Genomic DNA, 27,593 nt, shown 5'->3' with positions numbered 1-27,593 from the left:
CCGGAGCCTTTAAAAAGGTTCCTTCGCAGATTGGGGGGCGCAAATGGTGCCCGCCGAGTCACCACGCTCACAGGCATCCACGCTTGTGATTTTTAAGGGTCCCCGCGTGGCTGCCGCGGACAAGACCCAATCCTGGCGGAGCCGGTTCCCTCCGGAGCTCGGAGGGAATCCACCATTAGACGATGGCGCTAACCCAGAAGTCCCTGAGTGTAACTTTTCTTAGAGGGAGAAGTTGCTGAATGAGGTCCCTAAGCGCAACCATTTTTTCAATAGGAAGTTTTGAAGTTTGGGCGACTGTGTCCAACTCAATGCCTAGGTAAACCATAGTTGTAGCTGGGCCCTCCATTTTATCTGCAGCCAAAGGTACTCCCAGCTGTCCTGCTAAAGATGTGAAGGCTTCTAGAAGGGCCGAGCACTTATGCCTACTATCAGCTACGAGAATAAAGTCGTCCAAGTAGCGCAACACACCCTCAGAGCCTATTCTAAAACGAAGCGCCCAGTCCAAAAAGGTACTAAATGCCTCAAAGGCTGCACAGGCCACTGAGCAACCCATAGGCATTGCTTTGTCTACAAAGTAAGTAAAGGTAAAGGCACCCCTGCCCGTACGGGCCAGTCACGTCCAACTCTGGGGTTGCGCGCCCATCTCGCTTAAGAGGCCGGGGGCCAGCGCTCTCTGGAGACACTTCCGGGTCATGTGGCCTGCGTGACAAAGCTGCTTTGGCGAGCCAGCACCAACACAGCACACGGAAACGCTGTTTACCTTCCCGCTATAAAGTAGAACCTATTTATCTACTTGCACTTAAGAGTGCTTTCGAACTGCTAGGTGGGCAGGAGCTGGGACCGAACGACAGGAGCTCACGCCACCGCGGGGATTCGAACCGCCGACCATACGATCGGCAAGTCCTAGGCGTTGAGGTTTTACCCACAGCGCCACCCGCGTCCTGTGTCTACAAAGTATGCCCCGTCAGATTTAAAACCCAGCCACCGGAAGTCTTCCGGGTGGACTGGCAGGAGTCAGAAAGCAGACTCTATATCACATTTCGCCAGCAACGCGCCTTTTCCAAATTTGCGAATAAGTTTAACTGCTTGGTCAAATGAGGCATACCTCACAGAGCAAAGTTCCTGAGGTATCGCATCATTGACGGACCCTCCCTTTGGGTAGGATAGGTTGTGAATCATGTGAAACTCACTGGGTGCCTTTTTGGGGACGATGCCTAATGGGGAGATATGCAAACCCTCTATGGGAGGGACAGAAAAGGGGCCGGCTGCCCTCCCTGCCTTAATTTCTTTAAGTATTTTCTTGCGCACCACTTTGGGCATCTCTCTAACTGATTTCTGATTTGGTGGGTCACCTGAATAGGGGGGGGGAGCAACTGGGATCCTAAAACCTAAACTAAAACCTTCCCAGAGAAATAATGCAGCTGTTCTGTTGGGATAGAGATCCAAAAGGGTTTTTAAGGCTCACGTACCCTTTTTGTCTGGGATGCGGTACAGGCTGTGATTTGGGCTGACTTCCCAGAGACATCACATGAGCGGTGTGAGTTGTTCAACCACATTTTAAATGACACACAGCATTACCAAACCAATAAACAGAATATCCAGTCAATCTTCAGTACCTATAAAAGAACTTCAGGGATAGGACCAGAAGCATTAGCCTCATCCTTAGGATCAGAAGCTGAGGCTCCCACTGATGAGTTGTTGTTTTCAACACAACAAAAGGGATAGCGTTTCACTCCTGCATCTGCTGGAGAACCGCCCCCCCCTTCCAACTAACTGAAAGTACAACCTGGGAATATACACAGAAGCCCAAATGATTATTTGGAGGCGGAACAGGTACTGCTTGAAGCTGATGGGGTGCGGTGTCCTGAAGCGACTGTCTGTTGTCCATGCCTTCCCCTTTCTCCGGGGGGGGGGGAGAAGCCAGGGAGTGAAGGAGGTGAGGACAGGTGACCCCCCTAGGCCCAAAGTCACCCCAGGCCTCAAAACCAAATTTCCCCTTTCTCTCGTCTACAACAGCTTTTCTCTGCTCTTCTCTGCTTTCTCACAAGATGCTGCTGCATAAGCAAAAGGTTATTTTTTATCAGTACAAGAAGCCTTCAAAAAGCTAATGAATAGGCTCTGTCAATGCCAGGAATAAGCAGGTCTGGGAATTGAGTCTTATCTCATCCAGTTGCAACACATCTTGGACACGCTGAACGCAAGGCTTCTCAACCCTCTTGGCTTCTCATCCCTCTTTCCTGGGAAGGGCGCTAAGAGTCCCAAGAGTCCCAGGACAGGAGTTTTCTGTTCATGCTCAGGGAAACTCATGAGGCAGGACTCCTGAGGAGGGGGAGAAGGGGGAGGGAACTGGAGGGGAATATATGCTCTGTGCAAATGGCTGTGAACTTGTGCTTGTTTGTGAAGTTATCACACTAGCTCCTTCTACCAAGCCCGGATGATAGAAATAAAGCTCTTTCTCTGAAATTATCCCTTGAGTGCCTGTTTGACTCCCCTTTCCCTCTCCCGGGTGCAATGCTCTTCCCATCCGAGGGCAAAGCCTGAAGAGGCTACAGGAGTTGTGGCGTCCTCAGGCACAGAGGTTTTCCAGGTAGCTAGTCCCAGGGTCCACTTCTGCAGGCAGCGCGCCTCCACCCGCACACAAGACAAGCCGCCTGCAGGAGTCGACTCCTGCAAAGTGGCCCACCAAGGGGAGATCCTTCCAGCAAGGTTTCAGGGCAGACCTTCAGCCAGACCTAGTCTGTCTTGGGATCCACCCATAATGAGAAAACGAAAACAAAACTGTTCACACAAAAGGCAGGCCTTACATCCAGGCTTTTACTGACCGTACATTAAAATACCTTTTCACAAGAGATAATAAAACACAGCACCCAGAATTAGGAAGAGATAACCAGGCTGGAATAGTAGATCATGTCAGATCATTTTCCTCCACAAATTTTACAATATTCTTCCGCGGTATCCACTTCCTCCCCCCTTGGATCGCTTGCTATTTCCAGGTCTGTCAAATATTTGGTCATCCTTCTCACTCTGAGTAAAAAGACTTCCTCATTTCAATGTTTACAAATAAAAATACAATACCAAATACTTTGAATCATTCCCAGATTCTGTCAATATCCAGGATAATATTTCCCAATTGCTAAATTTCCAGCAATCAGAACTGGAATATCATATTCCAGTCTTAATAGATTACCTAAAAATGACACTTGTTATCCAGAGATTCTATTTATTTTTTTAAAATAATTTTTTATTGATTTTTCCATGGATTCTACTTCTAACAATATATCTTTAACAATTTTTCATATTTCGACCCTCCTCCCCTGGACTTCCCTCGTACTCACATTTTGTTTTATTTCCCTATTGTTCACCTTGCGTATTTGATGTTTCCCCAAAATTTCCTCAATACATATAGTCTTATTTTTTGTTGTAGACAGTTGTGATTGTTCACTGCCAATGAGTCCATTTCTTTATGTTGCCTCTTCATATATGTTGTAAATGGTTCCCATTCTCTTTTAAAGTCTTTGTTGTCCTTTTCATGTAATTTTTCTGTTAGTTTTGCCGGTTCTGCATATTCCATAAGTTTCCCTTGCCATTGTTCTTTCATTGGTATTTCTTCTGTCTTCCAAGTTTGTGCTAATTAAATTCTTGCCGCTGTTGTTGCATACATAAATAATTTCCAATTTTCTTTTTTTACATCTTGGTCTAAAATTCCTAGAAGGAATGCTTCTGGTTTCTTAACAAAAGTCTTTTTAAACAGTTTTCTCAATTCACTATATATCATTTCCCAATAATTCCTAATCTTTTTGCATCTTGCAGGATGGCTTTTTTTCTAAAAAGAAAAAAGAAGAACAAGATCTACCCCTCATACGAGGAGGAGGCCCCTGCCCTACTGCCAGCATTGGCAAAGCCTTCAACATCAGCCACAGAGGGCAGGAGGAGAAATCAAAAGATCTACCCCTCATATGAGGACGAGGCCCCTGCCCTACTGCCGGCATTGGCAAAGCCTACCCCATCAGCGGCAGAGGCCAGACCGGCAGAGGCCAGACCCCTAGTCTTGCCAGGGCTGGTGAAGCAAGACCCAAGCCAGCAGCGGCCCTCAAAAAAGAAGAGCCTTGAGGACTCTGGGCCAGCGTTCCCAGGTGAGTAGGCAGAACCAGATCCCTCTTGGGTTCCCCTTGGTCTTAGACCTGGTGTTTCCCTCTACGGATGTTGGTGATCTGACACTAACTAAAAGCGAAACAAAAGAAGTGCCATGGTCAGATCACTTCCTGGTGCAACTGGACTTCTCCGCGACCCTTCCCCTCTGCAGGGAGGTGGGACCGATTCGGATGGTCTGCCCCTGCTACTTAATGGATCCAACTGGTTTCCAGAGAGCGGTAGGGGATGTTTTATCCCAAGTTGGTGGCCTCTCGGCTGATTCCCTGGTGGCCCGTTGGAATGCGGAGTTAACCAGGGCTATTGACTGTCTGGCTCCGAAGCGCCCTCTCTGATTGCATGGAGCCTGGACAGCCCCGTGGTTTCCCCCAGAGCTGAGGGCGAATCGTTGAGATGGCTAGAGTGCCGGTGGCGGAAAACTCACTCTGAATCAGACTGGACACGGGCTAGAGCTCAACGTCGAGCCTACCAAGTGGCAATGCAGAAAACAGCAGCGGGAGACTTTTTCAGGTGGTTCACAATCTATCAGAACCACTTGCACCACCAGGGCCTGGTAGGGACCCCAAGATCTCCTGCAGTGCTTTTGCAAAGTTTTTTTGCAGATAAAGTTGCTCAGATTCAGAAGGAGGTAGACTCCACCGTGGGAGCAAGGACAGGGCGGGAGAGTAGCACTGTCTAGTTCTGTCTAGTCCTGTTACATGGGATCAGTTCCAATCTGTTACCTCTGAGGATGTGGACAGGCTGCTTGGACAAGTGAAACCAACCACCTGTCTCCTTGATCCTTGCCCATCCTGGCTGATAAAAACGAGCCGGGAAAGGCTGGGCGATGGGCTCTGCGGGGTAGTGAATGCTTCTCTCTGTGAGGCAGCCTTCCCAGACCCACTGAAAGAGACGGTCATTAAACCGCTTCTTAAAAAAACTTTTTTAGATCCAGCCAATTTGGCCAACTATCGCCCAGTCTCAAATTTACCATTCTTGGGCAAGGTGGTTAAGCGGGTGGTTGCCGAACATCTCCAAGCATGCCTGGAGGATACGGACCATTTGGATCCCTTCCAATCAGGATTCAGGCCTCACCATGGGACTGAAACTGCCTTGGTCGCACTGGTTGATGATCTCCGGCGGGCTAGGGACAAAGGTGAGAGCTGTTTCCTAGTTCTGCTGGATCTCTCAGCGGCCTTTGACACCATCGACCATAACATCCTTCTGGACCGTCTAGAGGGGCTGGGAGCTGGGAGCACTGTTATACGGTGCTTCCGCTCCTTTCTCCTGGGCCGTGCCCAGAAAGTGGTGTTGGGGAATGAGTGTTCAGACCCCTGGGCTCTCACGTGTGGGGTGCCTCAGGGTTCCGTCCTCTCCCCCATGCTTTTTAATATCTATATGAAGCCACTGGGAGAGATCATCAGGGGGTTTGGGCTGGGTGTTCATCAGTATGCAGATGACACCCAGCTTTACCTCGCCTTTAAATCAGAACCAGTGAAGGCGGTGAAGGTCCTGTGTGAGTGCCTGGAGGTGGTTGGAGGATGGATGGTGGCTAACAGATTGAGGTTGAATCCTGACAAGACTGAAGTCCTGTTTTTGGGGGACAGGGGGCTGGCGGGTGTGGGGGATTCCCTGGTCCTGAATGGGGTAACTGTGCCCCTGCGCAGCCTGGGAGTCACTTTGGACTCACAGCTGTCCATGGAGGCACAGGTTACTTCTGTATCCATAGCAGCTGTCTACCAACTCCACCTGGTATGCAGGATGAGACCCTCCCTGCCTGCAGACTGTCTCACCAGAGTGGTGCATGCTCTAGTTATCTCCCGCTTGGACTACTGCAACGCACTCTACTTGGGGCTACGTTTGACGGTGACCCAGAAACTGCAATTAATCCAGAATGTGGCAGCTAGACTGGTTACTGGGAGCGGCCGCCGGGACCAAATAACACTGGTTCTGAGAGATGTGCATTGGCTCCCAGTACGTTTCCGAGCACAATTCAAAGTGTTAAAGCCCTAAACGTCCTCGGTCCAGTATACCTGAAGGAGCCTCTCCACCCCCATCATTCAGCCAGGACACTGAGATCCAGCACCGAGGGCCTTCTGGCGGTTCCCTCATTGCGAGAAGTAAGGTTACAGGGAACCAGACAGAGGGCCTTCTCGGTAGTGGCGCCCACCCTGTGGAATACCCTCCCTTCAGATGTGAAGGAAATAAGTAGCTACCCTTTCTTTAAAAGACATCTGAAGGCAGCCCTGTTTAGGGAAGTTTTTAACATTTAACGCTGTATTGTTTTTAATACTTGATTGGGAGCCGCCCAGAGTGGCTGGGGAAACTCAGCCAGATGGGCGGAGTATAAATAATAAATTATTATTATGATGATACAAGGTCAGGGTCTCTCTTGGTTTCCTTGATGTCTGGGTGGAAGTCCCCCACCCCACCCCACCCCTCCTTGTTACAAGGCGTGGGACTTCCGGGTGGCTGCCCCTGTTCTGCATTGTTGGGGGTTGGACTAGGTGACCCCCGCAGGTCCCTTCAGACGCTACAGTTCTATGATCCCTGTTCAGATATGGCATGCACCCGCTCATTGCAACAGGCGAGAAGCCCCCTGAGAAAGAACTTGCCGTCTTTTCTCATGTATAAGACGAGGTTTTTTACCCCCCAAATCAAGTGTCAAATTGGGGCTCCTCTTCTACAGGGGGAGTGCTGAGGGGGGACGGGCGCTTGATTGTAGCCGCCAGGAAGAGATTCCCAGCTATGATTTCTTTGCTGTGGAAAGGGCTGTTGTCAACTGGCAGACGATAGGTGACTTGGTGGCTGATGCCTGCCTGCAATTGTGCAATTTGATTAATGGCTCCCTCCCCACCAAAAAAGCTCAACCACTCTGGGCAACCCCTCCCCAAAAAAGCTTAACAAGTCTTGGCAATCTGCCCCCGTTTTCTAAATTTTGAGTGCCCAGAAATAGGGGGCGTCTTATACATGGGGGCGTGTTATACATGGAAAAACACGGTACCTTTCCCTCTCATCCACCTCATTTACTCACCTCTCTCTCTCTCTTTTTTTCTGAAGAACTCTCTGATGAAAACTTAGAGTACTTGTTGGTGGGTAAGAAAATGCTGGGAGGAAGAACCGTCAGAGAAGCTTTGGAGATGATGGATGAAAGGGAGATTTTGGAGACCATCCTCCAACACCTCCAGCCACCTCCCCAGGTGTGTGTGATGCAGGGTGGATTTGATTGAAATCAAATCTATTTAAAGCATATTTTTACATTCTTGCTTGTATAATCTTAATATTTACAATCAGATGAAGGTTTCATTTTGGGAATAATAAATTTCCAGAGTAGTTTTTACTACTGATTTGGTTATACTGTTAGGAATGCATTGACACATAATTATGAAATTATTGTGGGGTATAATAAGTTAACTGCGTACAGACTCTTCAGGTTACATACGCTTCAGGTTACAGACTCCACTAACCCAGAAATAGTACCTCGGGTTAAGAACTGCCATCGGCTCAGGGGCGAGAGGGGAAAAGCCGGGTGGATTTCAGAGAGCCCCCAAAGATCGTGGGAAGCAGCACTTCCTCAGCGGAGGAAGGAGAGGAGAAGCATTTTATTTTAGAAATCCAAATTAATTTTTTTAAAAATGTGATTTAAATCAAAGAAATCCATTTTTAAAAAAGGGGGTCATTGATTTTTAGCCACCCTGGTCTGATGTTGCGCAGCGTGAACCAGGATTCCCCAACCTGGTGCCCTCTAAATGTTCTGGACCATATGCTGCCTGGGGCTGGTGGGAGCATGTAGAAGGAGAACTGCCATGAACTATCACAGGCAAAGGCAAACCCAGCCCTCCAGCTGTTTTGGGACTACAGCTCCCATCATCCCTAGCTAACAGGACCAGCAGGTCAGGGGTGATGGGCATTGGAGTCCCCAAACAGCTGGAGGGCCGTGTTTGCCTCGGCCTGAACTATTGGGAGCCCAGCTTGGAGGAAGGTCCTATTTGCAGATGCAAGAGACGACTTTCTCCTGGTGGGGCTTGAAAAGAGGACCAGGCAAATTTGGGGAAGCAGAGAAGGCGATCAGTGCAGCATCTGTAGACCGGAAGAAGAACCAATCCATGAACTTGATTTGGTGGGATGACTTGGACCCCAGGAAATGTTGCATGTTTTTTTCTTTAACTTTTGCAACTGATCGTTCCCGATATCTGGGAACGTTTGAGAATCCGATATTGTGCAGTAAAAGTTTTTGTGACTGTATTGTGCCTGATATGGCCAATATTTCCTCTTCGCTCTCAAGAGCAGTTAATTTGCCAGGCCTGGGCATTTGGCAGAGCAGGCAAGCAAATACTTTCTGCAACAGAAAATTTAATAAATAATCATACTGGGAGTGGTATTGTCTGTTTGTTATTATGGTATGTATTTTTGAGTTTTTATATTGTAAACCGCCCAGTGATCTTCGGATGAAGGGCAGTACAGAAATTTAATAAATAATAGTAATAGCCACAATGCCTAGATTCTGTTTGTTCATGGCAAGAAACAAAGTGCTTTAAATGAATGGTGTGTCTCCCAGTCCAGAGGATTTATTGAATCTTCTTTGGAGTGTCACTTTAAAAAAGAAGAAGAATTGATTGCAATAGATTTTACTCCAAATGATTTTTGCAAGAAGTCTATTTCTAGGCATGTGGGTTTTTTTTAGAGAAGACAAGTGGCAGATAGATGGCAACTGTTCTCTAGACAAGAAACATGACACTTTTCTTCATTTTATTCCCAGCAGAAGACATCCAAGCCTGGACACAACAAGGTAAGTCCTTGTCGCGAATTCCTCGCGACACTTTTAGCGGAATGCTCAGAGTCCCAGGTTCTTTAGTGCAGTATTTATTATTGTGAGCTCATTATATATACAAATATCTACAGAAGCAGTTCATCTAATCAGACAGAGTACCTGCACCTTGAGGCAAAAGAAGACTCCACACTCATCTACACCACTCCACCACTATTGGACAGGCTTCCCTTTTAAACCGGTGACAGCCAATCACATTACTGCTGCGTCATTCTGACCCAGCACTTCCACAGAGAGTATTGGATCTGTAGCCTTATTGGAGTTCACTGACTGGGTCTGCGTTGCTCCGGGACAGGAGGAAGGAAGCCAAATGACACCAAGGTTGATTCAAAGAAGAAAGAGTTTATTCTGCTCTCCGGATAGCAGAAGGTACTTGCGTGATCAAGTCCACAGCAAGTCCAAAGGAATTTTAGGTGGTTCACCGGGGAGTCCCCCGGTGTCTTCCGACACCGGTACGTTCTCCTGGTCAGTGTTATCAGCAAGCCAGATGTCTCTCGCACATGGACAGCTTGAGCGCATCCCACGCCTCACTTGCTGTCACCTTATCAGCTACGTAGACTAGCTGGCTGTCGTCCATTCCAAGGATGATCATAGCCAAGGTTTTCTCATCCTTTTCATCCTCCTCAGGGGGCTGCGGTGGATCTTCCACCACTTTCCACAGGCCCTCACGCTTGAGAAAGTGTTGCATGCGGACTGACCAGATGCTGTAGTTCATGGCCGTCAGCTTCTCCAGCAGCACGCCAGCTCTGGACTGCTCCATTGCTGCAGCTCCCCTCCAGCACCCACGGCTAGATAACAGCCACCTGTATTCATGCGCAGCAGAAGTGTGCTGGGCCCATAACCCTGTCACGAATTCCTCGCGGCGCTTTTAGCAGAAAGCTCAGAGTCCTAGGTTCTTTAGTGCAGTATTTATTATTGTGAGCTAAATATATATACAAATATCTACAAAAGCAGTTCATCTAATCAGACAGAGTACCTGCGCCTTGAGGCAAAAGAAGACTCCACACTCATCTACACCACTCCACCACTATTGGACAGGCTTCCCTTTTAAACCGGTGACAGCCAACCACATTACTGTGGAGGGAGGCTGGGGACACCTGTAAGAGGCTGCAAGTGCAGGTATTAGTCCTCTAAAAAAGCTGGAAGAGCCTAGGGTCAGCGTATCTAGGACAAAAGTGTGTCATGAGAATGAAAGACGAGGCTGCTGGGTTAGACCAGCATCCTTATCTCACAGTGGCCAACCAGATGCCCATGGGAAACTGGAAAGCAGAATTCGAACACAGAGCACTCTCCCCTTCCTGTGGTTTCCAGCAACTGGTATTCAGAAGCATTCCTGCCTCCAACAGTGGAGGCAGAGCAATTAGGACATGCTGAACTTGTCAACTTTCAAATTCCCCAAATGAGGAGTACTAAAGAGTTGTAATAGGGACGCGGGTGGTGCTGTGGGTTAAACCACTGTGCCGCTTGGGCTTGCCGATCGGAAGGTCGGCGGTTCGAATCCCTGCGATGGGGTGAGCTCCCGTTGTTCGGCCCCAGCTCCTGCCCACCTAGCAGTTCAAAAGCACATAGTGCAAGTAAATAATAATAATAATAATAATAATAATAATAATAATTTATTTATATCCCACCCTCCCCAGCTGAAGCTAGTACTGCTCCGGCTGGAAGGTAAATGGCATTTCTGTGTGCTGCTCTGGTTTCGCCAGAAGCGGCTTAGTCATGCTGGCCACATGACCTGGAAAAACGGTCTGTGGAAGCGGACAAATGCCGGCTCCCTCGGCCTTAAAGCGAGATGAGCTTTAAGCCCAGAGTCGTTTGCGACTGGACTTAATTGTCAGGGGTCCCTTTACCTTTACCTTTAAAGAGTTGTAACATGACTTGGGAATTCAGAAGATGTGTAAAATTGCATACAAATCATTAAAACAATTGCCTAGTACTTGCAATCTATTGTTATTATTTAGTATTACCCGACATTTTCAGACGGTAAAATTGAAATTCTTTGGTTTTCCAAAAGCAGTTGATGTAGCTGGTGGGGTCTCCTCCCTGTGACTCACCCAAACCTTCCCCAACCCTTAGAACGCCCTCTATAGATACTATGGACTCAAGCTGCGGGATTCCAGGAGCGCAGAGACAGTCCACCAGTACCTGCACTTACTCCTGAGGTTGCCTCTCGAAGAGGAAGCAGACAGAGAGGTGAGTGAATGTGTGGGATGTCAGGGGGGAGGAGAGCCAGTGGGACTGGGACTGCGCTCACACGGAGACTGTCCTGGAAGAGCCTCCTCCTTCTGAACCCTCCTGATTCAAGCGTCTCCCCAGGCTGCTCCCCAGTGTCCCACCACCACAATCCAGGGTCCCCCACTCTTACTCATCCAGCCAGTCCCTGACATTACCCCACCAGCCCTCTGTCCTGATTTCCGGATTGGTCTCTGCTCATGACCTTCCTCCCTCCAAGGATTTTGTGCCCACCCACTCACCCCCTCAAAGCCTCTTACAGGAGCAACTGCTTTTCAGCATTCAACATATCTGGGCAGATTTGTTTAGTTTTGGGTTAGATCAGAGCAGCCAGCAAGTGGCCCTCAATGCCTTTCTTGGCAGCCCTCAGCAAGCTTGGAGGCACCCCTACACACCTGTAGGCCTTGCACTGCCTTCCCAAAGCTGGGTAAGGAGGTGCTGGGCTTGGGGAAGGAGGCAGGTGTGATCTGTCAGGGTCCTAGAGTCCTCAGTTAGCTCTTTCCCACCTTTGGCAAGAAGGTGGGAAGGCTCTAGGTCCCGCCAGAGCCTCGTGCCTCCTTCCCAAAACCCAGCGCCTCACCTGCCTACCTTTGGGAAGGCAGCATGCGGGCCGGGGCGTGTGTGTCAAATTGTGGCCTTGCTCCCCTCTCCCACACGACAAGTCAGTGTGCGGCCCACAGGTTCTGTGCTGAACTACTCTTGTGGCCCACTTGGTATGAGAAATTGGAGCACCCTGGTTTAGATGGTGCATATTCCTGCTCTGGCGCCTTTGGGTGAGGGGTGGATTACAAATACTTCCAGGGAATAAATGGTGCATTTTAATGTAGTTGAGTGTTTAATGAAGCCAAGAACTGTATCACAAGATTTGAAAATGTCAGAATGCAAGGCATCCTTGCGTTGCAAGCTGCACGAGTCTGGGAGGTGTGGTCTGGTCAGTTCACATCAGAATTCACAAAAATATCGTTCTTCAAACCACCCCTATTATTATCCGGGATGAAAGGATCTCTTCAAATTGGTTCTCTAAGTGTCTCATTTCTCCATTCTTAAATTTGGTTCCCCACATTTCGCAGGAATCTGCTTACAGAATCACATTTATCCTCCATCCCTCATGATCAGCTTAGCTTAATGGTTGCCATCAGTTTCATTTTAATTGATTTTATTTAATTTTTATAATGAAATGTTTTTAGAATGTTGTACTATTTAATTGTTGTTAGCTGCCCTGAGCCCAGCTTTGGCTGGGGAGGGTGGGATATAAATAAAATTTATTATTATTATTATCACTAATTGCAATCAAGAAAACGACATGTTTGACGTGCCTCATTCTCCCTAGGGAATTTCTGAGGCTATTGGCGTGGCTTCAAGCACCCATATTTCACAGGTGCTGATGGCAGTGCGGGACTTCGGCCACGCAGCCATTGCAAGGAATACTGAGACGTCTGAGGTAAGGGTGTGAAGTGAGGAAGGAGCGTAGCAAGAGTGTAGGTCAGCCATCCCCAGCCTGGTGCCCCTTCCCCATCCGTGTGTTTTGAATTGGAACTCCCATCAGCCCCTGACAGCATGGCCAATGGTTAGACGAAGATCCTGGCAGATTGGATCCTTAGCGGCTCTTTACATCCACACCAAAGCATGTTGGAAAAGAACGAATCCTGCCCCATTTCCAAACATGCTCTTTTTCAAGGGATGGGATCCTTACCATTCCAAAAAGGCAATTGGATCTGCTCTCAGTATGGAAGCCAGACAGCTTCCTCTGTGGGTATGTCTCAGTCATCCTTCTGAAGTGGGCTCCAGCAGTCCTGTCTCTGTGGCTCCAGATCCTAGATCTGATCTGATCCCTTGGCTCAGTCAGTCAGTCAAACAGATTCGTTAGAAACCATTGGTCACCCCTCAAAGTACACTGACCCCTGTTTTTAGGTTGGTTGTCAGATGGTTGGTTGGCATTTCTTCAATAGTGGAAGCTAATGGGGACCCCCAAGGGTCATCTAGTCCAACCCCCTCCAATGCAGGAATCTTAAGCATCCCTGAGAGATGGCCATCCAACCTCCAACGAAGGAGAGTCCACAACCTCCCAAGGGAGAGTGTTCTGCTGTCAGAAAGCTTTGAATGAAGAACCTCTTAGAGTTTGGAAGAGGGGACACCTCTCCAACTGAGGGGAGGGAGCAGAACCCAAGAGAGAAGGCAGGCGGCAGGCTGGGAGAGGCAGAGAGAAAGAGGGGAGAGGTTTCAGCTGCATCCCCTGCCAAATTTGCTCTCGTGCAAGGGTTCTTCTGCCTTACGGGAGTGCCTGCTGGCCCCATTCAACTATGTTCTAGAGTAGACCCACTGAATTTAATGAAGATGACTAAGTTAGGCCCATTCATTTCGACAGGTCTACTTGAAGCAAAGCATAGTTGAGTGTCGCTCTCTGTGTTCACCTCCATATATTTGTCAATTAAGCGAATTATTACAAAGGCATGTGAGGAGAATCAGAACTTACAGGGTTAAACAGTTCTGTGTGACGTCTCACATTCTGAGGCGTGGTTATGTTCACATACGGGAATCTTTCTTTGTGTATGAGTTTCCTTTCGTTTTTGGCTGAGAGGCGAAAGGATGTCTGCTCTTTCGCCGGGCTGATTTATGATGTTTTTCTACTCATTAAAAGACTGTTGGAGTTTAGCAAGAAGCCTGCATTCAGTCTGATTTATTATCCACACACAAGGCAACAGTTTCTGCCGCTGCAAAACTCTGCTAAGGACTTTGCTAAGAGAGCTAAGGGAGCTCAAGTTTTCTATCGGCACAGACGTCCATCGGCGCAGCAGAAGTGTACTGGGCGCCATTTTATCTCACAAGGCATAGTAACTGCGTGCGGATCTAACAGTTCCATAACCTGAGGGGGCCTTGGGGTCATGTGCCCCCGACTCTCCAATTCTCCAACCCAGCTGGAAGGAGATCAGATCCTTTTCCTTCCACTTTCAGTTAACTTCCCTCAAGCTTCCGGTCTCCGTTTTGCAACTGTGCTAGAGGAGAAGGGAGCAGGAGCCGATGAGTCCAAGGCTCATTCACACAATAATAAACCATAGTTTATCACAGAGGTAACCAAAATGGTGCCCTTCAGATGCTACAGACTGCAACTCCCATCCCTCCTGACCTCTGGCCATGCTGGCTGAGGCTGATGGGAGCTAGAGGCCAACCTATGTTGATGCCTATGTTTATTGTTACATCTGAACGCAGCCCTGAACTCTCTTGTGCTCTGCCATCCAAGAGAAATGAAACCCAGGAGTGTGGTACCTCTGGATTTTTGCTGTGAGTTGGTAAATGACCAAGGAAATTTCCCAACCCTCACTATGGAGAAGATGAGCAGATCCACCTGGTTCATTTTAATTTTTAAAAAGCAGCTCCCATGGAAAAGAGCACCAGTGGTCAGTCTACCCTACACTGTCCTGCACTTTCTCCCTGGTTGACTGACCGAACCCAAAGAGAACACCTTCATGGTTCCTCATCATCCTGGGGAAAAAGTGACCAGTGGGGTGTCACAGGGTTCTGTCCTGGCCCGTTGTTGTTCCACGTTTTTTTAAAATAAAAGACTTGGATGAAGGAATTGAGGGGATGCTCATCAAATTTGCAGATGACACCAAACTGGGAAGGGTAACCAATGCCACAGAAGACAGAATCGGGATTCAAGATAACCTTAACAGATTGGAGAACTGGGCCCAAACTAACAAAATGAAATTCAATAGGGTCAAATGTCAGGCTCTACATTTAGGCAGGAAGAACCCGATGCACATATATAGGGTGGGGGAGCCCTGGCTTGCCAGCAGTTTGAGTTTCCTGGAGGAAAAAAAATACAAAATTTGTAAGTCTGCACAACAACTTGTTGTTGTTGCTTAGTCGTTTAGTCGTGTCCGACTCTTTGTGACCCCCTAGACCAGAGCACGCCAGGCACTCCTGTCTTCCACTGCCTCCCGCAGCTTGGTCAAACTCATGCTGGTAGCTTCAAGAACGCTGTCCAGCCATCTCGTCCTCTGTTGTCCCCTTCTCCTTGTGCCCTCCACCTTTCGCACAACAACTTACTGACTACTAATATTTTCCCAGCTGCTAAAAGGTCCCAACTAAATGGTGATTTGTCTCCAATTGCACTTAAGGTTCCCAAACTCACTTTCCCCATCCTTTCCCTCCAGAATACTAGCGAGACGAATGCCAGTATCACCGTCATCCTTTGCTGTGGTCAAATGGCATCCGGGGCACGGCAGGATGACCTCCCCCTTTTTATAGACCTCATCACAGAGGAGCTCCTCTTCCAATTCCAGAACAGCAGGAAGGTATGGCTCTGATTATCACACGGACTCCTGTTGTTTGTTCTCTCAGCTATACCATACTTTTCCGTGTATAAGATGAGGTTTTTTTTATTATTATTATTAAAAAATGATGTTTAAAAATGAGGGTCATCTTATACACAGAGAGTGCATAGGGGGGACGTGGGTTTGGTTGCCGCTGCAAGCCGGAGATAGTCAACAGCTATTGTGTGCATTATTGGTGGCTGCGGCAAGGGGTGGTGTTGATTGGCTGTCGCTGCGGAAATTGGGAAGGCGATTGGCGGTTTCTGCCGGCGAGGGACAGACAATAGGTGGGTTTTGCGACATGTGTGAGTGGCTGCATAGGTTCAGCGGGTGAGCAATTTTTGGAATCCCCTCCCCCAAATAGCTGAACAACTGTGGGTAATCCTACCCCCGAAAAGCTCAGCAACTCTGGGCAATCCTTCCCCCATTTTCTTAATTTGGAGTCCCCCAAAATAGGGGGTGTCTTATACTCGAAAAAAATATGGAGAGGCTCATGGAATCTATCGGGCTGCTGTCATCTTCTCCTACGCTGCCCTCGGATTGCTCCCCCTCGCTCTCCATCTCCTCTCCTCCCTGCGCTCCCGCTGAGTCCCTGACAGGTATATTCTGCCTTTCTCCTGTCATACGTCTCCAGGAGGTGTGCAACCATTTCCCCCATGGTCACCATCCAGGCACTGAGCAGACCACCTGAGCTCCATCAAGGTCCTTGCACCACACGCCTTCAGACTGTGCCCTAGGGAAGGGTTTTTGGCTTCATCCACCGAAGGGTTGTAGACTGGGGTGTATACTGACTCCACACTTAGGACCAGATGGGGCATTACAGTGGTACCTTGGTTCTCAAACTTAATCCATTCTGAAACCAAAGTGTTCCAAACCAAGGCATGTTTCCCATAGAAAGTAATGCAAAATGGATTAATCTGTTCCAGACTTTTTTAAAGAAACCCTAAAACAGCAATTTAACATGAATTTAACTATCTAACAAGACCACTTCTGGGTTAGGGTTAATTTTTGGATTGGTATCTGAAGAAGTGTGCATGCACACGAAAGCTCATACCTAGAACTTACTTAGTTGGTCTTTAAGGTGCTACTGGTAGGAATTTTTTGTTTTTGGATTGGGTTAGTGTTAGGGTAATGTCAGAGCTGCCTCTAGGACCCAGCTCACAGAGGACCAACGCCAGGCTGTCGTTATGTACAAAAGTCTTTATTGAGGTTTAGTTTCCATTTCAAAGCCGCAGCGCGCAGCTCCACGTCTTAAAGCCTAGACCGGCGAAGTCCCGTCTGAGTCTCTGCCCCTTCCTCACCAGTTTAAGACTCTCGCTTTGCTCCACCTCTTCCTAAGTTCCTTTCTCCTCTGGGCCCTCCTGCCCGCTAGGGTTTCATCCTTTCTGGACTCCTCTGACGCTGACCCCCCTGATTCTTCCCCCTCCTTCCAGCGGGCTTTAGGACCTGGTTCCCTATCCGGGCTACCTTCTGTGCCGTTCGCCTGTACATTTGAACTTGGCCCGCGCGCCCAGCCGGCAACTTTCCTCTTGACCGTTCCCTCGCTCTCCGATGGAGGCGTGGCCAACCCTGACTCATCTTCTCTCGCTGGTGGTGAATATGTGGGCTCTGATACCTGGGACTCCTCCCCCCCACTACGCTCTGGTGGGGAAGCTGGTCCTGATTTCCAACTGCTGCTCTGGGAGTCCCCGCTGGCCCCTTGCTTCTGGGGTGTCCCCCTTGGGTCCCCCCTTGCCCTGGCCATCGGCGCCCCCTTCTGTGAATCTTCCGATTCACTGGAGAGGCTCATGGAATCTCTCGGGCTGCTGTCATCTTCTCCTACGCTGCCCTCGGATTGCTCCCCCTCGCTCTCCATCTCCTCCCTTCCCTGCGCTCCCGCTGAGTCCCTGACAGGTAAGGATTAGAATTAGGATTAGGGTAGGTGTGGCTTTATGTTTCCTTGTGATTTTGATTCAAACTCAATTTTATAAAATCCCTTCTCCTTTCAGAATGAGGCTTTGAAGAAGAGCTTTATGAAGGCAGCAACTCTAACAACCAAGGCGCTTGTGCAATCGAATGTGGGATATGTCACCTTCCCCCACAAAGACGAGCTCACCTTCTGCATCACAGTGAGTAAAAAGAAAAAGAAAAAAAGAGGGGGAATCTCCTGGGGTTTCTTTTCAGAGCGTTTTTTCTTAAAAATAGCTGTGTAGGTCTAGCTCTGGGTTGCATGTTCTGATCATCTGGCCTCAAACCATTTCTGGGTAGTCACGTTCTGCTCCAACTCAAGTTTCCAAACCCACTTGAAAGGCAGCCCTACATTGTGGCAACCTCAGCAGGATGTCACCAGTGTCTAAGTAAAAGAGGCTAGGTTCTCCCAGGAGGAGAGGGCTGTCGATGGCTCCCAGCCATGATTGCTATGTTCTACCTCCACAGAGGAAGGAAGCAATGTTTCTGAATATAGTTGCTGGAAGCCACAGGCGGGGAGAGGGCTCTTGGGCTCATGGTCTGCTCCCTGGTTTCTCACAGATGTCTGGTTGGCCACTGTGAGAATGCTGTGAGGATGCTGGACTAGATGGGCCCTTGGCCTGGTCCAGAAGGCTGATCTTATGCTGTTCTTATGCGGTACAGCTCTGCCCAGGAGAAAAAGGGATCTTATTCCCAGATCCAGAAAGCCCACTCTCCTCCCCTAGGAGGACCCACTTGCCAATTGCAAAGAAGTTGTCAAGTGGGCTGGATAGAGAGCACAACTCAGGCCTTGGTGTGGTGGCAGGGATGGCGCCTCCAGTTCCCTGACATGCTGTGTGCTTCCCCACCACAGGAGGTCATCAAAGAGGAGCCAATGGCATCACTCAGCATCTTACACCCCGCAATGGAAACGATCATTCGCATGACGTAAGTACGGCCAGACACAGTACATATTTCTTCACCAGGTTTATGGACTGGTGGGTGCTGATCCTTTCCTCTCCCCTTCTTTCTCTTTTCAGTGCCTTGAGACCATGCATGGACCCCCTGCTCCGGTCTCAGCTGCTACAAAAAACCATCAGGAAGGTCTTCCAATTGCCATCATTGCAGGTTACGAAGGTCAAAGCCGGGAGCTCCGTGCCGGCAACACAGAGCCAGGTGACTGGACCTTCTGCTTCTGGAGGAAAATGGGGTTGCCAGGTTAAAGGATTTGAGGGCAAAGAGTCTGAGCCATTTAAGCTGCAAAGAATGCTGCCCGAGACACTTGACCCATCACAATGATGTAACAGCCAGAGACTTGGGGTGTATATTTTTGATTTTAATCCTGTTTCCATATTTATTGCATTTCACCTTTGGCTAGAATGCATCCACGAATGATTCCTGCATGCCTGCATTTTGTGACTCTCATGCCTCCCTCCTACGCTGCATTTAATTTTATTTGTTTGCTTGTTTGTTTATATGCTGCCCATCTGATTGGGTTACTCTAGCCACTCTGGGTGGCTTCCAACAAATTAAAACACAACCAGACATCAAATATTTAAAACTTCCCTATGCAGGGCTGCCTTCAGATGTCTTCAGATGGAAGTATAATGATGTATCTCTCTGACATCTGATAGGAGGGTGTTCCACGGGGTGGGCCCCACCACCAAGAAGGCCCTCTGCCTTGGAACACCCCAAGGAAGTTGAGCCCAGTGTGGAGTCCTATATCTTTATATTGCATGACCTGTAACCTTACATACATCAAGAAACGTTTGATGTTTATGACTCTTTGTGTGCCTTGCTTGAACCCCTGCATAAGCTTTGTTACGAATTTGGACTAGAAGGCTCCAGAGCATATGGGATTTCCATGGGGGTCTTCAGCTTCTAACTGCTTTTGCTTCTCTCCTTCCAGGACTGTTATCAAGAGACGATCTACATCTGGCTCAACATGCTCACCAGCTTGCTGTCGGAGGCCCCCTCTCTGGAGACGCTGCAGAAGATATTAGTGGTAAGGGAGTCCCCAAGGTGTCAGAGCAGGGGGAAGCAGCAGCTCCCATGCCGGAGGACAGACCCTCTTGAAATGATTGCACGGGGGGCATCTGTGGCCAACTCACTGGTTGTGGGTGCTGATGGTCAAGTGGGCCTCTGTTCTGCTAGCAATGCTTGTGCAAGGCACACAAGATATGTCCTCTGCTGATGGCCTATGGGGAAGGGCCGTGGCTCGGGGCAGAGCATCTGTCTTGCATGCCCAAGGTCCCCGGTTCAGTCCTCAGCATCTCCAGGTGGGGCTGTGAAAAGGCTCTCTGTCTGAAAGGCCAAAGGGCCAACTGCCAGTCCTCATTACCTGTGGATCAATGGCTGGGCTTGGTCTAAGGATGCTTCCTGCATTCCATTGCTATGGCTGTGGTGAGGTGTATGTTGTATTGTTGTAATTATCACACACACAAACACACCAATGACAGATTGCAGGGCAGTTCACAACATAAAAATACAAAATCAGAACAGAAAATGCATAATAAAACAAAAGCAACCCAAGAGCCAATTAATATCTAATTCTACTAAGCTGCCTCGAGTCCCTGTCTGGGAAAAAGGTGGGGTATTATTATTATTAATAATAATAATAATAGTAATAATAGTAATAATAATAATAATAATAATAATAATAATAATAATAATAATAAACAAATTGCAGCAAACTTTCTCCTTTACAAAACAACCCCCTTTTGCAATTTGTCCCCTCTATGAAGCTTTGTGAATTTGCAAACCTGGATTAAGGGTTGTCCTTCCATGTGATGACGATGATTTCTCTCCCGCAGCACACAAATGGCTGGATTGACTCCACAAAAATCAGTGAGAGGCAAAGAGCAGTCAAGACCACCAACGTACTCATGAAATATGTCTCCGAGCATTTGGACTTTGATGTGAGTGACCAAGGCTTAACGCTGCAATTTCAAATCGTATTGCGTTGGAAAGTTCAGGTGTGAACTAGATGAAAGCTGTATGGCATGGCCATTCCAGGGGAAGGTGCCAGCCAGTGCTATTTTTCTAGAAAAAGAGGTGCCAGGACTCACCATGAACTCACCACCCTTGTTCTCTTATAACGGCAATAGTGCCCACCTGAGAGGTGCCAGTGTTAGCTTTTTGCAGTATAGTAGCACTGCAGAGAGCTTGCTGGGGAGACAATGCATAAAAAGGGACTCAAAAATAACTTAAACAAGATTTTAATAGCAAAAACAAAAACTCCTTATACACTAAATACACCAACAACAAACCAGACCCAACCACCAACCCATCCCCCAGGGTAATGGGAAAGCTAGGTGCTGCTCCTTATATACTACACCCAAATGCTGACACAGCTTAATCAATACAACACAGCACCTGCTATGTTTCACAGCTGTAAAGCTGGGTCTCGCTATTTTGCTCTGGCCCCTTAAAGACATACACAACTGGTGGAACAATGATGAACCTTTACATTTAAAGAAACCATTCAACATTTCCCCTGCGGTTCATCATTGTGGAACAAAAACATAAAGCATATTTTGTACATGTCTTTCATGTGTAACCTTTGGAAGTGCTTTAGTAAAAATGTCTGCAATTTGATTGTCACCTGGAACATATTGAAATACAATCATTTCATCAGCAATTAGTTTCTTTACAAACTGTAAACGTAACCTTAAGACTCTAGTGCGCTGAGTATTGGTCTCTGAAAACAGGATAGCGAGTCCGCTCTGGGAATCAAGGTAAACTCTTACTAGTAGTGTTACTTTCATCTGTAGGTGTCAGAGCTGCCTCCAGGTCCCAGCTCACAGAGGACCAACGCTAGGCTGGAGTTATGTACAAAAGTCTTTATTGAGGTTCAGTTTCCATTTTAAAGCCGCAGCGTGCAGCTCTACGTCTCGACCTTAGACCGGCGAAGTCCCGTCTGAGTCTCCTCCCCTTCCACACCAGTTTAAGACTCTAGCCTTGCTCCACCTCTTCCTAAGTTCCTTTCTCCTCTGGGCCCTCCTGCCCGCTAGGGTTTCATCCTTCCTGGACTCCTCTGACGCTGACCCTGACGATTCTTGCCCCTCCTTCCGGCGGGCTTTAGGACCTGGTTCCCTATCCGGGCTACCTTCTGTGCCGCTCGCCTGTACATTTGAACTTGGCGCACGCGCCCAGCCTGCAACTTTCCTCTTGACCGTTAACTCGCTCTCCGATGGAGGCGTGGTCAACCCTGACTCATCTTCTCTCGCTGGTGGTGCATATGTGGGCTCTGACACCTGGGACTCCTCCCCCCCACTACGCTCTGGTGGGGAAGCTGGTCCTGATTTCCAACTGCTGCTCTGGGAGTCCCCGCTGGCCCCTTGCTTCTGGGGTGCCCCCCTTGGGTCGCCCCTTGCCCTGCCCATCGGCGCCCCCTTCTGTGAATCTTCCGATTCGCTGGAGAGGCTCATGGAATCTATCGGGCTGCTGTCATATTCTCCTACGCTGCCCTCGGATTGCTCCCCCTCGCTCTCCATCTCCTCTCCTCCCTGCGCTCCCGCTGAGTCCCTGACATCCATCCCCCCCTCGAAGCCCCCCTTCCCCCCTCCCCCTCTTCTGGCGTGGGTTCCGGGTGCTCCAATGCTGTGGGGGTGCATGCCGGATACAGTTCTTCCCCCCTGGCCTGCTGCCAGTCCGTGACGGGTACATCGACGTCGCTCTCCTCCGCTTCCATCTCGTTGCCGGTGTGCTCGAACCCAGGGTCCTCCCCCAACCCGTCCATGCCCCCTTGTTCCCCCATTTCCTCTGGGGAGTCTGCGTGCCAGGGCCCTCTGAGCAGTCTCCTGCGCCACTCCTCCTCAGGTTGAGTATCCCACCAATAAGAGCGTTCCGCACCCAAGTCTGAGATCGACCCCTCCGGCGAGGTAGTCTCTGGAGCCATCTCCTCAGCCGAGGAGAACCCCTGAAACGTACTGGCTGAGAGTGTGGGGGTGAAAAGATATTCGTCAAAATAATCCTCCGGCATGGGCCTGTGTGGGAAGAGTGCGTGGAACTCGTCTTTGAGGTAGTGCTCCTCCACCGCATAGTACGGCACCCAGCTGTTGGCGCTGGCCGGGGCACCTTCCCTTGCGATGAGATATTCGACCCCCTCTTCCCCCCATCTTGAGTCCAAAATCTCCGTCACCTCGTTGAGTGGCCCCGCCCTCGGCGACCCCCCTGTCATGGGTGCGTCTCTAAGCGGTCTGGGAGCTGTCCCTGGCTCCTGAAACCTGTGAGGTGCCTTGTAGGGCGTTAGCACTGATCTATGAAAGACCGGGTGCATTCTGGAACCCTCCGGTAGTGTCAAACGGAAGGCCACTGGGTTGATCTGTGCCTCGACTAGGTAAGGGCCTAGCTGCTTGTGTCCTAGCTTCTTCTTAGCTAAGGATCTGGCCGGCACTGCCTGGGCTGCTAACCAGACCCAGTCCCCTACCCGTATGTCCTCCCCCACTCTTCTGTGTTTGTCTGCCTGCATCTTGTATACGTGTTTTGCTAGGTCTAACTGCCTACGGAGCTGTTCATGGACCTCCTGTAACTCCTCTGCCAATGCCTCTGCTCCCTGCGGCTCCCCCTCCCCCTCTTTCTCTAAGCCCGGGAAGGTCCTGGGATGTCGCCCGTTGTTGGCGAAAAACGGTTTCACCCCCGTGGACACATGTTGTGTGTTGTTGTAGGCAAACTCGGCCAGGGGCAGGTAGTCCACCCAGGTCGAGGGCTGCTGGTTGGTGTAGCATCTCAGGTACTGCTGCATGATGGCGTTGACTCTCTCCGCTTGTCCATTGGTCTGCGGGTGTCTTGCCGACGCTAGGTTGACCTTGACGTTCAGGATCCCCATCAGCTTCCGCCAGAAACTCTAGATGAACTGGCGCCCCCGGTCGGACAGGATAGACCGTGGCAGGCCGTGCACCTTGAACACGTGGTCTATGAACAGCTTGGCTGTCTGTTCCGCTGTGGCCACCTTCGCGCAAGGAATGAAGTGCGCCATCTTGGTGAACATGTCGACTACCACGAGTACTGCTGTTTTGCCCCTCGAGCTGGGCAGGTCAGTGACAAAGTCCAAGGCCACCATCTCCCACGGTTCGGACGGGGTCTGTAGCGGTTCTAACAGTCCCGCCGGCGGTCTGTGTACTGGCTTGGCCCTTTGGCATGTGTCGCACCTCGTGACGTAATCCGCGACTTCTCCCCGCATCTTGGGCCACCAAAAGTCTCTGGCTACTAATTCCACCGTCTTGTCCTTGCCGAAATGTCCGGCGCTGGGTGCGTCGTGTAGCTGTTGCAGTACTGTCGCGCGGAGTTCATCTCCCGGCACGTAGATGGCCCCCTTGAGGAGGAGCAGTCCGTCGCGTATCTGGAACTCGTCATCCTTCGCCGTGCCGCTGCGCACCTCCTCCAACTTGGATCGTGCAAAGGAATCTGTTCGCAGCTTGCGCCGTATTGCTTCCAGGTCTACGGTGGCTGAAGCGCATGCCCACGCCTTGGGTGCGAAAATGTGTTTGGCCGCTACCGGCGCTGCTTCCTCCAGATACTGCGGCTTCCTGGATAGCGCATCAGCCATGACGTTGTTGTCTCCGGGGATATATTCTATCCTGAAGTCGAAATCCGCAAAGAACTCTGCCCAGCGGATGTGTCTCTGGTTCAGGAACCGCGCCGTGCGCCAGTACTCCAGGTTCTTATGGTCCGTGCGAACTTGCACCGTGTGTTTGGCTCCGATGAGGAAGTGCTGCCACGCCTTGAAGGCTGCATGAATGGCCAGCAACTCTCTGTCCCAGATGGTGTAGTTCTGCTCCGACTTGCTGAGTTTCCTGGAGTAGAAAGCACACGGCCTCCAATCCCCTTGCGGGTCTTGCTGCAATAGGACTGCCCCCACGGCTCTGTCGGAGGCATCCGTCTCCACCCTCATGGGTCTGCTGGGGTTCACATGCAGCAGTTGTTCCTCGGAAGCGAAAAGACGCTTGAGTTTCTGAAAGGACTGCTCCGCCTGCTCCGTCCAGATGAACTTCTTCTTCTTGGAGCTGAGGGTGTCCGTGATGGCCACCGTCTGCATAGCGAAACCCTTGATGAACTTGCGATAAAAGTTAGCAAAGCCGACAAACTTCTGGACCTCTTTCCGATTGTGCGGGCTTTTCCAGTCCAGTACTGATCGTACCTTGGCGCTGTCCATGGCGATTCCCTTGTCGGACAGCTTGTAGCCCAGGAAATCCACCTCCGTCATGTCGAACTGGCATTTCTCCAGTTTGGCGTAAAGCCTGTGCTCCCGTAGTCTTTGCAGGACTTCCTTGACATCTCTCTCGTGAGCCTCCTGCGAATCCGAGAAGATCAGAATGTCGTCCAGGAAGCAGACGCACTTCTTGTAGAGGAGCCCCGCTAACACGTGATGCATGAAGGCTTGGAAGCAGTGGGAGCCATTTTGTAAACCGAAAGGCATAACCCTATACTCATAGGTGCCCAAGGGCGTGAACATGGCCGTCTTCCACTCGTCGCCCTCCCGCATGCGTATAAGATTGTACGCCCCTCGTAGATCCAATTTGGTGAAGATGCGTCCCTTCCTCACCGTCGCGAGCAAGTCGTCGATCTTGGGCATCGGGAAAGCCGTGGGCTTGGTTTTCGAGTTTAAGATTCTGAAATCAACTACTAGCCTCTTTTGGGGCGTGTCTTTTTTCTTCACAAAGAACACAGGACTGCCCCCCACTGCTTTGGATTCTCGGATGAATCCCCTCTTCAAATTGTGATCTATGAACTCCCTGAGCTCTTGCAGTTCGTCTTCAGACATGGAGTACAGTTTTCCCGTCGGCAGCGTTGCCCCCGGCAGGAGGTCAATCTTGCAGTCGTAGGGTCTGTGGGGAGGCAGCTTGTCCGCTTCCTTCTCGCAGAAGACCTCCAAAAACGCCTTGTACTTGTCGGGTACCGCTTGCAGCATGCCCAGTTGTAGCTGTGGGTCATCCTCTTGCCCCTCGTCCTCCTGGGTAGTCATGATGCAATGTTCTGCGCAGTAGGAGGAGCAGAAGGTCAATTTACGCTGGTACCATGCCAATGCCGGGCTGTGCCTGTCCAACCAGCTCATGCCCAACACTATGGGCGTGTCTGACAGTTGGGTGACATTGAAGCTGATGACTTCGCAGTGATTTCCAATTCGCATCACCATTGGCGGCGTTTGCTGTACCACCTGTCCCCCCAGCAATTCTCTTCCATCGATTGTCACTACTTTCAGGGGCATCGTGGCAGGCAGGAGCGCTATGCTATGTTGCTTGATGAAATCCACTCCTATAAAGTCTGCATTGCTACCAGAGTCAATGGTAATAGGGACTTCCATGGCGAGCCCATTGGGAAGCTGGAGTGTTGCGGTGAGCTGCACCACTGGTTTGGGCGGGAGGGGGTCTGTGGGCTGTAAGATTCCTGGGGACTGCTTCACTGATTCGTCTGGCTGGGCCCCAGCGGCTCTGCTTCCAGCCAGACTTCGTCGTTTCCCTGCTGCGGTTCCCTCTGCTGAGCTGCTTCTGTTACTTTTGCTGAGGCTGCATTGTGCTTGCGGAGCCTCTGGGGGCACTCTTTTGCCATATGCTGAGCACTTTCGCAGATGTAACACTTCCTGTCCCCTCTAGGAGGCTTCACTTTGGCTGCTCCTGGTGTGAGGGCTCTGGCTGCTGACTGAGCCTTGGCACCACCTATCTCCATCGGCTCCTCTCCCCCTCCCAGTGGAGGCGTGGATTGAGCGCGCGCTGAGTCTCTGGGAAAGAAAGGAGGTGCCCTTGCTGGCGTGCGTCCCCAACGCCCTTCGTCCTTGCTCCAGGGACGTTCTTCTAGCCGCACACCAATCGTCAGCGCTTTCTGGACCACTTCTTGAGTGCTCCGTGGTCTCTCCCCCCTTGCGATTTCGTCTTTCACAGCCCCGTTCAGCCCCTCCCAGAACAGGTCCCTGACGGACGCTGAGTCTTTTTCCCATCCCAGCGCATTGACCAATGCAAAAAAGTGGGAATGATATTGCCTTACAGTGGCTCTGCCTTGTTTCAAACCGTGAATCTCTTTTCTAGCGACATCCACATCTATCTCCGATAAAAAACAATCGTCCATTGCCTTAATGAAGGCTTTTGCGTTTTGGAGGGCTGGATCATTATCTCTCCACAGATTGCGCAACCACGCTTTAGCTTCTCCATGGAGATGCGTTAGTATGAAGCCTACTTTCTCCTGCTCATCTCTAAAGTCTTTCTCCAGCAACTTTAGCGCAAAAACTACGTCTGCTCTGAAGTTAGGATATTGCTGCAGACTCCCATCAAAATGCGACACCAGGCTGCCCCCTCTCTTCCCGAGCCCGATCCCTTCTGATTTGGCTCCCGGTGGCCCCTGTTTAGTCAACATTTCCAACCTGGTTTGCAGATCCTTGCAGACAGCATCTGATTCCTCTTCTCTCCTCCTTGCCGCTCGTATTTCTGCGTTAAGTTGTCCCACGGCGTCTTGCAAAGCTGCCAGTCGTTCTTCTGTAGTCATCTTGTGTTGCTTTTGTGAGCTCGCGAAGCACCAATCTTCGCCCCTCGCTGCGTCCTCTCACGTTGCGAGGTTCTTTGAAGGTGACGGGACTTACTGTCAGAGCTGCCTCCAGGTCCCAGCTCACAGAGGACCAACGCTAGGCTGGAGTTATGTACAAAAGTCTTTATTGAGGTTCAGTTTCCATTTTAAAGCCGCAGCGTGCAGCTCTACGTCTCGACCTTAGACCGGCGAAGTCCCGTCTGAGTCTCCTCCCCTTCCACACCAGTTTAAGACTCTAGCCTTGCTCCACCTCTTCCTAAGTTCCTTTCTCCTCTGGGCCCTCCTGCCCGCTAGGGTTTCATCCTTCCTGGACTCCTCTGACGCTGACCCTGACGATTCTTGCCCCTCCTTCCGGCGGGCTTTAGGACCTGGTTCCCTATCCGGGCTACCTTCTGTGCCGCTCGCCTGTACATTTGAACTTGGCGCGCGCGCCCAGCCTGCAACTTTCCTCTTGACCGTTAACTCGCTCTCCGATGGAGGCGTGGTCAACCCTGACTCATCTTCTCTCGCTGGTGGTGCATATGTGGGCTCTGACACCTGGGACTCCTCCCCCCCACTACGCTCTGGTGGGGAAGCTGGTCCTGATTTCCAACTGCTGCTCTGGGAGTCCCCGCTGGCCCCTTGCTTCTGGGGTGCCCCCCTTGGGTCGCCCC

The 27,593-nt window shown here is 50.1% G+C and overlaps 1 protein-coding gene across 1 annotated transcript; it reads left to right on the top strand.

Moving 5' to 3' along the window:
* Positions 1-3,946: 3,946 nt before the first annotated feature.
* On the top strand, positions 3,947-20,536 carry LOC307227037 (maestro heat-like repeat family member 5). Its single transcript, XM_079996138.1, has 11 exons — positions 3,947-4,133; positions 7,189-7,328; positions 8,888-8,917; positions 11,030-11,146; positions 12,516-12,626; positions 15,340-15,480; positions 17,487-17,606; positions 18,299-18,372; positions 18,465-18,600; positions 19,334-19,429; positions 20,238-20,536. Exons 2-11 carry the CDS (start codon positions 7,233-7,235, stop codon positions 20,403-20,405), a joined length of 1,089 nt encoding a protein of 362 aa, XP_079852264.1. The 5' UTR covers positions 3,947-4,133; positions 7,189-7,232; the 3' UTR covers positions 20,406-20,536.
* The last annotated feature ends 7,057 nt before the right edge of the window (positions 20,537-27,593 follow it).

Source organism: Podarcis cretensis (assembly GCF_951804945.1).
Source record: "Podarcis cretensis genome assembly, chromosome: 11".
NCBI classification, from domain to species: domain Eukaryota; kingdom Metazoa; phylum Chordata; class Lepidosauria; order Squamata; family Lacertidae; genus Podarcis; species Podarcis cretensis.
Note: the sequence above shows the minus strand (reverse complement) of the source record. Positions and strands in the feature narration are given on the sequence as shown.